This window comes from Bufo bufo, chromosome 8 (genome assembly GCF_905171765.1).
Source record: "Bufo bufo chromosome 8, aBufBuf1.1, whole genome shotgun sequence".
In the NCBI taxonomy this organism is placed as follows: domain Eukaryota; kingdom Metazoa; phylum Chordata; class Amphibia; order Anura; family Bufonidae; genus Bufo; species Bufo bufo.
In genome coordinates this window covers 191746548-191761017 of record NC_053396.1, presented here as the reverse complement: position 1 = coordinate 191761017, position 14470 = coordinate 191746548, and the positions used below count along the sequence as shown (strand labels likewise).

Sequence of the window (14470 nt, the reverse complement as noted above, 5' to 3'; positions counted from 1 at the left end):
TATGTACCTATTAAACAGGTCATCTCATGAAGACAGACCCTGTCCATATACTGTATTACGACACTGGATGAGAATCGCCTGGCTGGCAGCAAGCCTGCCCCGGTAAAATCAGCTGTTTGCTGGGGGTGCCAGGAGTCGGACTGCAGCAGATTTTTTTGTGAAAAGGGTTATCTGTGATCAGAGAACTGCTTCATGGACAAGGAGTGTGTGCAACCTATGCCCCAGCCCAGAACCAATGGTTATACCAGCATTGCAACTGTTGTGAAACTACAAATCCCAGCTTCCTTCATTCTCTTCTATTCTATTCAGTTCCAAGTACAGCTGAGCAAGTGTGCATGATGGGAGTTGCAGTTTTTACAACAGCTGGAGCGCCGGAGGTTGTTGACCCCCGGCTATACAATGCTCCAGCCATGTGAGAGGCTCAGCCTACAACTGGCTTAGGTTGCCCCTTGTTGTGTGGTGCCTATACACGTTCAATAGCTCTCGGCCGAACAATCATCTCTCCCAGGTCGCCCATACACTCTTGGTTCGGCCGAGCCTGTATATGTTTTCAATGGCAAGAGAGGAGAAATCTTGTGCCAGACACCTCTGATGTCTGGTCATACACCCTACAGGGAAATTTCCCGGTGAGCCTATTCCCAGGGGGCCGCCCGAGCCCACCTCACAGCTGCCGGCTGGCTACATATTAATCTGATGCTCTCAGCACTATTAATGCTGAGAGCATCGGGTACTTATGTAGCTGGTCAGCGGCCGCATGTTCCCTCCTGTCCTCAGAACGGTGATACAGTTGAATACTGTGGTGAGGGAGGCAGCATTTTGTGCTGCACTGTGGTATTTGGTTCTGCAGGGGCGGTATTTTGTGATATGATATTGTAGGCCCCGCCTACTTGTGTTGTCCCTGCTTACTTGTGTTGCCTTGTCTTGTGTCACTTTGAACCCGCCTACAACATGGGGCCACTTTCATTATTTTTATCAGGGGCCACTTTAAGTTCCCAGTCCGCCCCTGGGCTTATCTATCGGGACAAGCATCAGGGGAGAGTTGGGAGCTCTATAGACACATTAGATTGTTGGCTGGGCCCGCCGAAAACAGTAGGTTCTGCCAGCCCAGAAACAGTAGGTTCTGCTGACAATACTCTGATTGAAATCTCTTAATGTGCCTCCTACAGCCCATGGCACAGAAGCCATCGTCTAGTAGCCATGTAGATTATAGGGTGAGATTTATCAAACTGGTGTAAAGTAGAACGGGCTTAGTTGCCCATTGCAACCAATCAGATTCCAACTTTCATTTTTCACAGCTCCTTTGGAAAATGTAAGGTGGAATCTGATTGGTTGCTATGGGCAAATAAGCCAGTTTTCCTTTAGATAAATCTCCCCGAATGTGTCTTATGTTTTTTTTTTTTTATCTTCCTTTGTGATCTGCTGCTGCATACAGATGTCCTGTATAGTGATGTCACATCATGTACTTCTATATATTTGCAGTTCCCCTCTTGCCAAAGTTCTCCTTGGAGATCTGCCGCTCGTTAATGGCCTCAATGGATGTATCCTTATGTGATGACTTATCTGTATTGTAGCTCCCCATATAAAGAGCATAATGGGGGAGATTTATCAAAACTGATGCAAAGGAAAAGTGGCTTAGTTGCCCATAGCAACCAATCAGATTCCACCTTTCATTTTAAAGAGCTCCTTTGTAAAATAAAAGGTGTAATCTGATTGGTTGCTATAGGCAACTGAGCCAGTTTTCATTTGCACCAGTTTTTATAAATCTCCCCCCACAATGACCAGAGGTTTAGTACAGATGGAGATTGTTGATGAAAGTTCATCTAGTCATCCGGTCCTGGATATACCCTCAAGAATAACAGGTAATATATATTGCTGGGACACTTTGGCCCCCTCCACGACTCCTTCCGAATCTCTATGTTATGATGATGTGACTCTAGACAGATATCAGCTGCTGGATCCCTGGCGTTGGAGCAGTTTTGCATACTTTGGAAGAAAATTATAGCTGGAACGGTGCGTTCGTCCCTTTGTATGTGTATTCTAGTATTGCTGACGGCTGGTTATATGTGTTGCAGGCAGTCCATATCATCCATTGTAACCACTGTGGCAATTCCAAAAAGAACTGCACTTTCATTGGGAATAGATACCAGCTTGTGTGCCTAGTACTGTGGCGCATCGTTTTGCAGTAAATAGGACAAGCTGCAGTACCAGGCATGGATGCCCTTAGGGCCCATTCACAAGGTGTCGTTTACCTTTTTTTGGCACAGATTTTGGCACAGATACAGCGCAAAAATTTCAGCATTAGCCATCTCACATTGTTTTCAAAGAGAGGCAACATAGCTGGCTGTTTAAAGATAGGACCACATCAGTGTGTCCAACACCAACAGTGTAGTGTCCTACACCAACAGAGGACGATGACACCAACAAAGGACATGTCCCTTCTTGGCGCAGTGTCCACCACCAACGAAGAGTGGCCACACCAACAAAGGACATGTCTCTCCTTGGCGAGTTGTCCAACACCAATGAAGGACGAACACACCAACAAAGGACATGTTCCCTCTTGGCGCAGTGTCCAACACCGACTAAGGACAACCACACCAACAAAGGACATGTCCCCTCTTGGCGCAGTGTCCAACACCGACGAAGGATGGCCACACCAACAAAAAACATGTCCCTCCTTGGCGAGTTGTCCAACACCAATGAAGGACGAACACACCAACAAAGGACATGTTCCCTCTTGGCGCAGTGTCCAACACCGACTAAGGACGACCACACCAACAAAGGACATGTCCCTTCTTGGCGCAGTGTCCAACACCGACGAAGGACAACCACAACAACAAAAGACATGTCCCTTCTTGGCGCAGTGTCCAACACCAACAAAGGACATGTCCCTTCTTGGCACGGAGTCCAATCAGAGGCCGCTGGAAGCCCCGGCGAGTATCCACTTGCCGTTTAGCTCCAGTCAATGGGGTTAAACCACGAGTGGACTAAGGCATTGAGAATGAAAGAGGCAAAATACGCCATGTGAACCTACCCTCACAGTCAAGCAATTTTGCCTGTGTAAACAATGAAAGGGGAGCTGCTCTTACAAGAACCATTGATGCTGTTGATTGGTGGGTGTCCCAGATGTAGGACCTCTACTGATGAAACATTGGAGGTCTCTCCTATGGATGGAGCATCAATGCTTAAATTCTAGAGGACTTCTTTAATCCAAATATAATGTATTTTTAGCTTTTTTACTCCCAGACTGCCACAGATTAGCCAAGAAAGACAGGGTAGGCGGTTACAAGAGAGAAGAGGAAAGGACTATGCATTTCTCTAATGCCTGGGTGACTTCGTGACTAAATGATAGCTACACAGAGAAGGGGCTTCTCCTCCCCTCTCACAGCAATCAATTTTACAGAAACTGCAGCTCCATCCCCCTCCTCCACATTGTGCTATTTACTGTAGATGGATTTCTGGTGACTGAGGAGTTTTGCTGACAGACAAAGGGGAACTTGAAGCTTCTGGAGAATGAGGAAGATACGACTTACCCCTAATATATTACAAAGTGTCATGTATTTGCATATACTGCTGATTACTGCTAAATAAAATTATAATGACTGGTATGATTTAAAGGGGTTTTCCGAGTGTTTTACACTGATCGTGGAGGTCCAACTCCCGGCACCTGTGCCGATCAGCTGCTTGAAGAGGGCTCAGTGTGCCGGTGAGGGCCGCAGTCTCCTTGTAGCTCACCATGCACAGCGCCATACACTGGATAGCGGCTGTGTTTGCTATTGAATAGGAATAAGCTGCCCCTAGGCCATATCACTGATGAATGTGACTTCACAGGCCTAGGGTATGCTGCAAGGAGGCTGCAGAGCCGGGAGTCGGACCCCTTCGGACCAGATACTGATGACCTATCCTGAGGATAAAACACTCGAAAAACACCTTTAACTGTGAAAAAATAATCTCTAAATGTTATAGATTCTGTGGATTTTATGCACTTGTAGAAGTCCTACGTGGGTGGACATGGTTTATAAGAGTCTCCACTTTATTCGAGGCATCTAATATTAATCTGATTTTTCATGCAGTGTATATTTGCTAATTTGCACAAAGACAAGATTGACAGAATTTCCGGTGATCAGCTGGTAGCGGCTCTCCAGTCTGCAGGTAACAGCATGACCTAGATATACTCAGATCGCTCAGTATGCAGGGCTTGCAGTACTTGGACATCTCTTATTTAACACACAGTCAATTGAGTAGATTTGAGAGGAGCTGAAATGTTTAATCGAGCAGCATTGCAGAATGGGGAGCCCCCTGTGACTGACTGCAGCATACTCCCCTGCAGACAGGTATTGACGATGTAATATGGGAAAAAAAATCCCAAATCCTTGACTTGTCCTTGCCTATTAAGCTGTAAATTCTAACATGCTTTTTAAAGGGGTAGTCCAGCTTTTTGATATTGATGACATATTCTTAAGATAGCTCATCAATATCAGATCAGGGGGGTCCAACACCTGGTATTCCCTACCCCCATCAATCAGCTGTTTTCAGCATCTGCTGGTGACTAAACTACAGTATGCTGGGACTTCAAGTGAATTGGGACTGAGCTGCAGTATGCTGGGACTTCAAATGAATGGGGACTGAGCTGTAGTATGCTGGAACTTCAAGTAAATGGGGACTCAGCTGCAGTACATTGGGACTTCAACTGAATGGCAGCTGAGCTGCAGTATGCTGGGACATTAAATGAATGGGGACTAAGCTGCAGTACTCTGGGACTTCAAATAAATGGGGGCTGAGTTGTAGTACACTGGGATTTCAAGTGATTGGGTGCTGTGCTGCAGTACGCTGGACTTCAAATGATTGGGGGCTTATCTGCAGTTCGCTGGGACTTCAAGTAAATGGGGACTCAACTGCAGTACATTGGGACTTCAACTAAATGGCAGCTGAGCTGCAGTATGGTGAGACATCAAATGAATGGGGACTAAGCTGCAGTACGCTGGGACTTTAAATGAATGGGGGCTGAGCTGCAGTTCGCTGGGACTTCAATTGAATGGGACTAAACTGCAGTACGATGGGACTTTAAGTGAATAGGGACTGAGCTGCAGTACTACGGTACAACCACTACACAGTGGTCAGAGTCTTCTGTTTCTGATTCCAAACCTATTTAGTTTCTGACTCCAGCGGTTGAGGTGCTGGGGTGTCGGTACTCTACCAAACTGATATTGATAGCCTAGGTCAGTAATATCAAAAAGTTGTAATACCCCTTTAACTATATATGGTTCTTGGAAAAACCTCTGACAACTAACATGGCTGCAATTACTGTTCCATCAAAAGTGGTCATATAGCTATTTTTCAGACTTTAAAGCGCCTCCCTCAATTACAACAATGTGGCCCCAGATAGACATAGATTGAGGCAATTAATCCGCATTATAAAAGCTGCCATTGGTGGTGAGTGACACTGCCAGTAACCCCGAGATTTGGCATAGTCGCCCACCATACAGTAGATTACTTCGTAACTATTTGTGGATTTAGTAGGTGGAGGCTAGTGGTGGTCATTCAGTTTACCAAAAATGGTGCACAGGAAGACTCGTTTCCCTCTATTGTGTTCCCAGTAGACGCTGTCTTTGGTTTGGTCAACCCCCTTTTTTTTTTTCTTTTTTTTTTTAGAAATGTCCCCTAAATGCAAGTGATCACAGGATTTCCTGCCCCTGAAAGCCCAAGTTGTAGCCTGCAGTGGAACCTGGCAGCAAGTGTTCAATTTCCCTGCAGCGCCACCGCAGGAGAAATGAAGCATTACACAGTTCTCATTAAAATCAAAGGGCTGTCCATGTAATGCATGCATGCACCAGATCCTCCAGAGTTAAAGAAGAAAACTTAGCGGCTTTTTGCTCCGGTTTATAGTAGAATCTACTGAACCAACGACCCCCTCTAATTAATAATTAGGTCTTTGAAAATGTTTTCTTTAAACCAGACACTTTTCACTTTCTGCTATTTAGCATTTTAGTCGCTAGTAACATTCTTGGCACTTAAATAAATGTTGTGAATCAGCATTAAGTGTTAGTTACAGAACAACATGCTGAATAATGCTGAAACGTTTGTAAGACAAGATGGGAACATGTTGAAGAACATGCTGATGGGTGCACTCACGTGCACACACACACATACAGTATATACACACACATATACAGTATATACCTACATACACATACATATAAAGGATATTTACTACATACATACATACTTGCATACATAAAATTGTTGCTCACCACAATAAAGATCACAGAATCAGCTTATGCCCCCCTCATCCTCAGGCTTACTCCTAATATTGGTTTGTGCTGCTTTGCTATGTCTACCTGTATACTTAGTCATATGAGTTGGTTTTGGTCTTGTGTGACCAAACTGGACAACCCCTGCGGGGCATAGGGTTATCATAGCATAGGTTGATTTGCTTGTGACCTACCTCATAGAGAGGGTCCTCTGTGTACATAAAACGCAGACCTGGCCCATTAAAAATCTCATCCGCTCCTAAGGCACGTAAGGCTACTTTCACACTTGCGGCAGTGTGATCTGGCGGGCAGCTCCGCCGACTTGGATGTGACTGAAAGCATTTGGATCAGTCTCACAAATGCATTGCAAGAACGGATTTGTCTCTCCGCTTGTCATGCGAACAGATTTTTACCAGTCTGCGTATGCGCAGGCCGGAAGGACGGATCCGGCATTCCGGTATTTTGAATGCCGGATCCGGCACTAATACATTCCTATGGGGAAAAATGCTGGATCCGGAATTCAGGCAAGTCTTCAGTTTTTTTCGCCGGAGATAAAACCGTAGCATGCTACAGTTTTATCTTTCGCCTGATCAGTCAAAACTACTGAACTGAAGACATCCTGATGCAAACTGAACGGATTACTCTCTATTCAGAATGCATGGGGATATGCCTGATCAGTTCCTTTCCGGTATAGAGCCCCTGTGACGGAACGCTAGTGTGAAAGTACCCTAAGTCTAAATGTAAGCTGGACTGGTGGAAGAGAGTATGACTTTAGAATCAGACTACACAAGGAAAGCGTGTAGTCTGTAACCATAGAGATATGTTTGTCTGCAGAGGAGCTGTAGACAGATTCAGGTTTGTTAAGTTTCCTCAGAGCTGCCAACCTTAAACCAACTGCAGCAGAAGAAACCAAAATAACAGAATTCAAGCCAAGATGAATCCATCACATGACGGACTTATAATGGAGTCTGTCGGGTTCCATCATGGGGTCTGTCATTTCATAAAAAAATACTGCTGCATGCTGCACTAATTTTTCTAGATATATGATGACATCTGCAACAGAGGCTCCAAATATAACCTCCACTGCAGATGTAAACAGCGGCTTACATGCCATTTTAATGCAGTGACAAGCAGATTATTATTTTTTTGTTTCTGGTAGGTCTTCCAGCAGATGATTTTTTGGTTCGTTTGGCTCAAGTAAGATATGCAGATCCAGACGGCTTCCTCAGTTATCCAGATTTTATCTGCTGTCTCCTGAAGCTTCAGAGTCTGACAGGTAGGTATTTAAAAATGCTTCACAATAGCAGTTTGGTGCTCCTCCATGCTACCCAATGGTGAATGGAAGCCATATCACCCAATTATAGTGCATGCGTTAGTAGTTGTAGGTTGGTTGGTTGTCCCAAATACTGTAGGTTTCCCAGTATTCTATTAGTTGCCAGAAGATTGAGAGGACTTCCTACATTATATATTAGAAGACCCCCAAACTAATATTTCAGGGTTTGGTCATTCTATGCACCCGCTGTGGAGATGGTGGAGAAGATAAGTAATGGACCTTTTGACCTGAGATAGCGGGTTGAGATCTGGCCACCAGGAAAGGGACCCTGTTTAGATATTTACTTTATGGCCCTTCTTTTCAATGTTCACATCTACTCTTTTGTTAACATTTCCAAAACTTCTGCCACATCTGGACTGGGCTTAATGACCTACCGTAAGTTGTATCTGCTTATTATCATTTTTTTTTTAGTAAGTTCTTCTCAATGTTCTCATGCTTTTTCATTATGTGACCTCTATTCTTGCCCCCCCTCATTGAATAGGAAATCCCTGGTTCCTCTTCCCATTGTAGGCCATGTGCTTTCATACTTAATTCTCTTCCTCAATTCCAAAACTCCAAAAATAAACTAAACCTCTCCTAGTCCTAGCTGTTTTAGTTTATCTAAGCCAGGGGTGAAGCTTCTGGGCCCTCGTTCTCAATCTGTAACAGGGCTCCCACCTACCATCTGCCATTTATTATACTGGTCTCTTCTTATATGGCAGAGGGATCTTTGGGGACTGCTCACTCAGCAGGGACTGGCCGTGGAAAAAACCTAAATGTGGCCCCATGTTGTAGGCGGGTCCAAGAAGATAGATCAACACAATAGATAGGGTCAGCAAATCAGCATAAGTATGTAGAGACACCAGAAGTAGACGGGGTCAGCAATACCATAATGCACCAAAAAATACTGTTTCCCTCTCCACAGTATTTAACTGTATGATTGTCCTAAGGATGGTGATACAGTTGAATTCAGAAGGGCACCCACGGCTGCTAGCCAGGTGCATAAGTACCTGATGTTCCTATATTAATTACTACTGAGAGCATCAGACCAACTAAGAGAGGCCAATAGCCTAACTAACTGGGACAAAGTCCTCAAAAATAAAAATACAGCTACAAAATGGGATATTTTTAAAAGCATCCTAAAATCTAATTGTAAGAGGTACATACCTTATGGGAATAAAAGGTTAAGAAACAAGAAAAAAACACTGTGGATAAATAGAACTGTAAAGAAAGCAATAAATTACAAAAAGAAAGCATTTAAATCACTAAAACAGGAGTGTAGCAAGGAAGCACTGAATAACTATAAGGAGAAAAATTGAAAAAGAAAAAAACAAAAGCAGCCAAAATAGAGACCAAGAGATTAATTGCCAAAGAGAGCAAAACTAACTCTAAAATGTTTTTCAATTATATAAATGGTAAAAAGTATAATGGTGCCATATTCAACAATACATACTTACATACTCCGGAGGGGGCCCAGTCTTAGCTGGGATCATCTCCTCTTCTACTAGAGGTGAAAACTTGGTCAGGACTCTACCCTCTAAAGCAGGGGTGCACAACCTATTTTGGTCTGAGGGCCGCATTGTCGCATTGTTCTGTCTCCTGGGGCCACAAAAAAAAATTGAGCTGCTTAAACTGTAAAAGTTTACTGCATGAAAACTATAACTTGTTTTGCATCATTAATATTTAGTATACATTGATGCATTCATATAGCAATACCACACAGGAGCAGATGGAGAAGTTGATTATGAACGGTTCCTTCCCAATAACTGCCTGCTCATCAGTTGAGGTGAAAAGCTTCATTTACATTGCTACTACCATCTCTCATCCTCATACAGATTCATTGTTTCTGGACAGCAGAGCTTTGTTCACAGATTTAATGTGCTGCATGACAGATCAATTCACCCAATCGGCAGCACACTTACATAGGCCGATTATCAGGAACAAGCATTCATAGTAACATTCGCACCTGATAACCTTCAATCAGGCTGTGTAAACCCGCCATTGGATTGCCAATTAATTCATACTACAATTTTCATGCACCACTGCATGTTTTGAATGGCACAGAGGCCTACTAAAAAGCCATGAAAAATATGAGAAAATTCCTCATAACAGGATTGGGAGTACAAATATATGCTGTGTTATGCAGTTTATTTATGTATCCTGCTCACAATAAACAGAACAAGGTTTACATACCAGTAACAGTTAAATAACATATACTGCACAGTACAGTACTAATTAAATGTTAATTAGAGATTAGTAAAATAAACTTTAGAACTGCAAATATAAAAGCAACTGGGTGTTGATTTCACCAAATTTTAGTTTGTGAAAGAGGAGTTAGTGTGATTTCTGGGGTTGCATATTTTTCGCAAGTTTTTGGATGTTAGGTCTCAGTTCAGTTGTGGCTAGTTGCAGAATTGACTGAAGATTCTCATTAGTAAGTCTACTCCTAAATTTTGATTTGCTAATGTTCATAATAGAAAATGCCTGCTCGCAAGAGTATGTTGACCCAAACAGGCAGGCATAAATAGCTGCTCTTTCACACAATTTGGGATATTCATCTCCTGGCACACATTTATAGAAGGTAAGTAAATCCCCTTCCTTAAACTTGTTTCGTAGACTGTCACATGACTGAAGATCAATGAGTTCCAGTTGGAATTCTGGGGGTGCTTCATCAGGAATAACTGAAAATGGGTCTGCAAACATTTCAAAACCCTTTTTCTCATTTTTAAAATCAGTGAAGCGGTGCTCAAATATGGACTGGAGATGTGCAAGTTTTGCGACATACTCAGACATGTTTGCGCCACTGACACATTTTTGTCTGCATGCTGGGAAATGCACAAGATTGCCATTTTCAAGGTGAGATTGGAACAATTTTAGTTTGGATTGAAATGCAAAGATATAGTTACAAAGATTACTAACAAACAGATTTTTCCCTTGTAGTTTTGCATTCAGTGCATTCAGATGTTGTGTGATGTCTACCAAGAAAGCAAGGTCACACAGCCACTTGTCATCTTGTAGTTCTTCAACTATTTTATCCTTCCGAACAAGAAATAATTTTATTTCTTCCAACAATTCAAAAAAACGTTGCAATGTTTTCCCCCGGCTCATCCACCTTACTTCTGTATAAAAAACTAGGTCCTGATATTCAGCATCAATCTCTTCTAGAAAAGATTTAAACTGCCGATGGTTAAGTCCTCGCGATTTTATGAAGTTGACAACACTGACAACAACTTTCATTACATTTTCAAATCCAAGCTCCTTTCCACACAGGGATTGTTGGTGGATGATGCAATGAAACTGAATCAGATGGTGCTTGTGCTCTCCGAGGTGTTGCCTTAACAAAGAAACCATACCACTTTTGGAGCCTATCATGGCTGGAGCTCCATCAGTAACAATTCCAACTAGCTTACTTAAATCTAGATCCATCTTGGCACATAATTCCAATATACCGCTTAACAAATCACTTCCCTTTGTTTGCCCTTGAAATGAGATCATTCCAAGTAATCCCTCAAAAATATGAAAATCTGTGGTGATCCCCCGAATAAAAACCAGTAGTTGAGCAGTGGAACTGATATCTGTTGACTCATCTGCTGCCAGAGAAAAGAAAATAAATTTTTTTGCCTTTTCTTCTGTCTGTCCTGAAACATCTGCAGCCATATCAGCAATCCTGCGTTGAACAGTCATACGACTGAGGCTAATGGATTCAAATTTTTTAACAGACTCTGGGCATAGTTTCTGTGAAGAAACAACGAGGCACTTTTTTACAAAGTCACCATCTGTGAATGGTCTGGAAGACTTTGCAATCAATTCTGATATTTCATAACTAACTTCCATAGCCATTTCACTTTCTTTAGATATCTTGGTGAACATAGTCTGCTGTACAGTTAAGCTGCGCTGTAAAGATAAGATCTTCTGTTTGCGCAATTCTCCCTTAAATTGCTCAAAATTGGAATGTTTGGTTTCGTAGTGCCGCTTAACATTGAATTCCTTCGGCACTGCAACTACACTTTTGCAAATTAAGCAAACTAGCTTTCCTCTTTCTTCAATAAAGAAGAACTTTTCTGTCCAGGTCTCATTAAATTTCCTGTTCTCATCTGTAATTTTTCTCTTCTTTGCACTGCCTGCAGCATCCATTTTAGGTATGTGCAGCAAAGACCCTTAGCTGTCTCAGATCTGTGAAAAACATATCACATATAGGTTGAGGAACAGGAAAATTTATAATGTAACTGTCATTTTTTATTTTTTTTTGTAATGTATCAGGGCAGTTATATTGACCATTTTTATAATATACTTTAATTACTGAAATTGTCTATTAGAAAAATAGCTCTAAAGTGGCCCATTTTGAGCCTTAGCAGCGCTCCTCTGTCTTCTGTTTATATAACTGTGGAGACGCGCTCAACACTGACTGTGTTATGTAAGCAGAAGACAGAGGAGCGCTGCTAAGGCTGAGAAAGGGCCACTTTAGAGCTAATTTTCTAATAGAAATGTACAATTTAAAATATATTACAAAAATGGTCAGTATCACTGCCCCGATACATTACAAAAATAAAATGACAGTTACATTTTAAACTTTCAAATAAGGTTTAACTGTGCACTAATTAATGACATGATATCCTTTAACTAGGGAATCTGTCACCTAGTTTGAGCATATTAAACTGTTAACATAGCAATGTTCAATAAACTACCTTCATTCCAGCAAGGGTCTTTTCTTTTATTCAAGTTGTCATTTTGATTAAAAAAACGATTTTTCAGATATGCTAATTAACCTTCAAGGTGCCCAGAGGGGCTATTTTCCTCTCCTCTAGTGCCCAGTAAGGCCCCCCTGCAGTGCCCAGCCCACCTTTATTTCAAGCCCTGCACGCCTCCTCATAAATAAATGTACTCCCACATCTGAGCCGAACGGCGCTGCCCCCTCCACAACGTCATGTAATTTATTCACCCCACGATCCTTGCGTCCTCCTTCCATGCCCATGAAATCTCGCGCAGCCGCAGAGGCAACAGCGCTCTGATTAGGTCACTGGGCTCTGAGCATGCCCAGTGACACTATTGAGGCTGTTGCCCTCAAGGACAGGTCCAGGCAGTCGGCGATACTGCAGCTGCGCGAGATTTCATGGGCATGGAAGGAGGATGCAAGGATCGTGGGGTGAATAAATTACATGACGTAGCTGAGGGGGCGGCGCTGTTCGGCTCAGATGTGGAAGTACATTTATTTATAAGGAGGCATGCTGGGCTTGAAATAAAGGCGGGGTGGGCACTGCAGGGGGCGTTACTGTGCACTAGAGGAGAGAAATAACACCCCTCTGGGCAACTTGAAGGTTAATTAGCATATCTGGAAAATAGCTTTTTTATCAAAATGACAACTTGAATAAAACAAAGAAGACCCTTGCTGGAATGAAGGTAGTTTATTGAACATTGCTATGTTAATAGTTTAATATGCCACTAGGTGGCTTTAATAGCCTACTTTCGCACATCTCAATACCGGAGGAAAACACTTCAGTTTTGTCCCCATTCATTGTTAATGGGGACAAAACTGAATTGAAGGGATTTGAGTGCACCAGAATGCATTCCGTTCTGTTTCATTGCGTTCAGCAAGCAGCATTTTTGAGTGCGTCTTGAGATGCAAAGCAAGACGGATGTAAGTCAATAAGGATGGATCTGTTTTCTCAGAGACAATAGAAAATTGATCCGTCCCCCATTTACTTTCAATGAAGTTCATGACGGATCCGTCTTGGCTATTTTAAAGATAATACAACTGGATCCGTTCATAACAGATGCAGATGGTTGTATTATCATGACAAGTGTTTTTACTGATCCATGACGGATCCAGCAAAAATGCTGGTGTGAAAGTAACCTTAGGCCTCCTGCACACGACCGTATTTTTTTGCGGTCCGCAAAAACGGGTCCCGTTTTTCCGTGATCCGTGACCGTTTTTTCGTCCGTGGGTCTTCCTTGATTTTTGGAGGATCTACGGACATGAAAAAAAAAGTCGTTTTGGTGTCCGACTGGCCGTGCGGAGCCAAACGGATCCGTCTTGAATTAAAATGCAAGTCAATGGGGACGGATCCGTTTGACGTTGACACAATATGGTGCAATTGCAAACGGATCCGTCCCCCATTGACTTTCAATGTAAAGTCAGGAGTTAATATACCATAGGATCTGAGTTTTCTCCAATCCGATGGTATATTTTAACTTGAAGCGTCCCCATTACCATGGGAACGCCTCTATGTTAGAATATACCGTCGGATTTGAGTTACATCGTGAAACTCAAATCCGACAGTATATTCTAACACAGAGGCGTTCCCATGGTGATGGGGACGCTTCAGGTTAGAATATACTAAAAGAACTGTGTACATGACTGCCCCCTGCTGCCTGGCAGGTGCTGCCAGGCAGCAGGGGGCAGCCCCCCCCCCCTGTAGTTAACACATTGGTGGCCAGTGCGGCCGCCCCCCCCCCCTCGCTCCCTTGTAGTTAACTCATTGGTCGCCAGTGCCCCCCCTCCTAGTTAACACATTGGTGGCCAGTGCGCCCCCCCCCCCTCCCTCCCCTGTAGTTAACTCGTTGGTGGCCAGTGGGCCCTCTCCCCTCCCTCCCCCTCCTAATTAAAATCTCCCCCCCTATCATTGGTGGCAGCGGAGAGTACCGATCGGAGTCCCAGTTTAATCGCTGGGGCTCCGATCGGTAACCATGGCAACCAGGACGCTACTGCTTTCCCGGTTGCCATGGTTACTTAGCAATTTGTAGAACCATTATACTTACCTGCGAGCTGCGATCTCTGCGTCCGGTCGGGAGCTCCTCCTACTGGTAAGTGACAGGTCATGTCACTTACCAGTAGGAGGAGCTCCCGGCCGGACGCAGAGATCGCAGCTCGCAGGTAAGTATAATGGTTCTACAAATTGCTAAGTAACCATGG

General features: G+C 43.3%; 1 protein-coding gene across 1 annotated transcript in view; it reads left to right on the top strand.

Annotated features, from left to right (window-relative positions):
* LOC120978270 (calpain-1 catalytic subunit-like) overlaps window positions 1–14470 on the top strand; it is a 68735-nt gene that overhangs the window by 39888 nt on the left and 14377 nt on the right. Inside the window, exons 16-19 of the mRNA XM_040406503.1 lie at window positions 1480–1538; window positions 1942–2010; window positions 4071–4149; window positions 7408–7524. Coding sequence (XP_040262437.1) covers window positions 1480–1538; window positions 1942–2010; window positions 4071–4149; window positions 7408–7524 — 324 coding nt within the window. The remainder of the gene's footprint in view (window positions 1–1479; window positions 1539–1941; window positions 2011–4070; window positions 4150–7407; window positions 7525–14470) is intronic.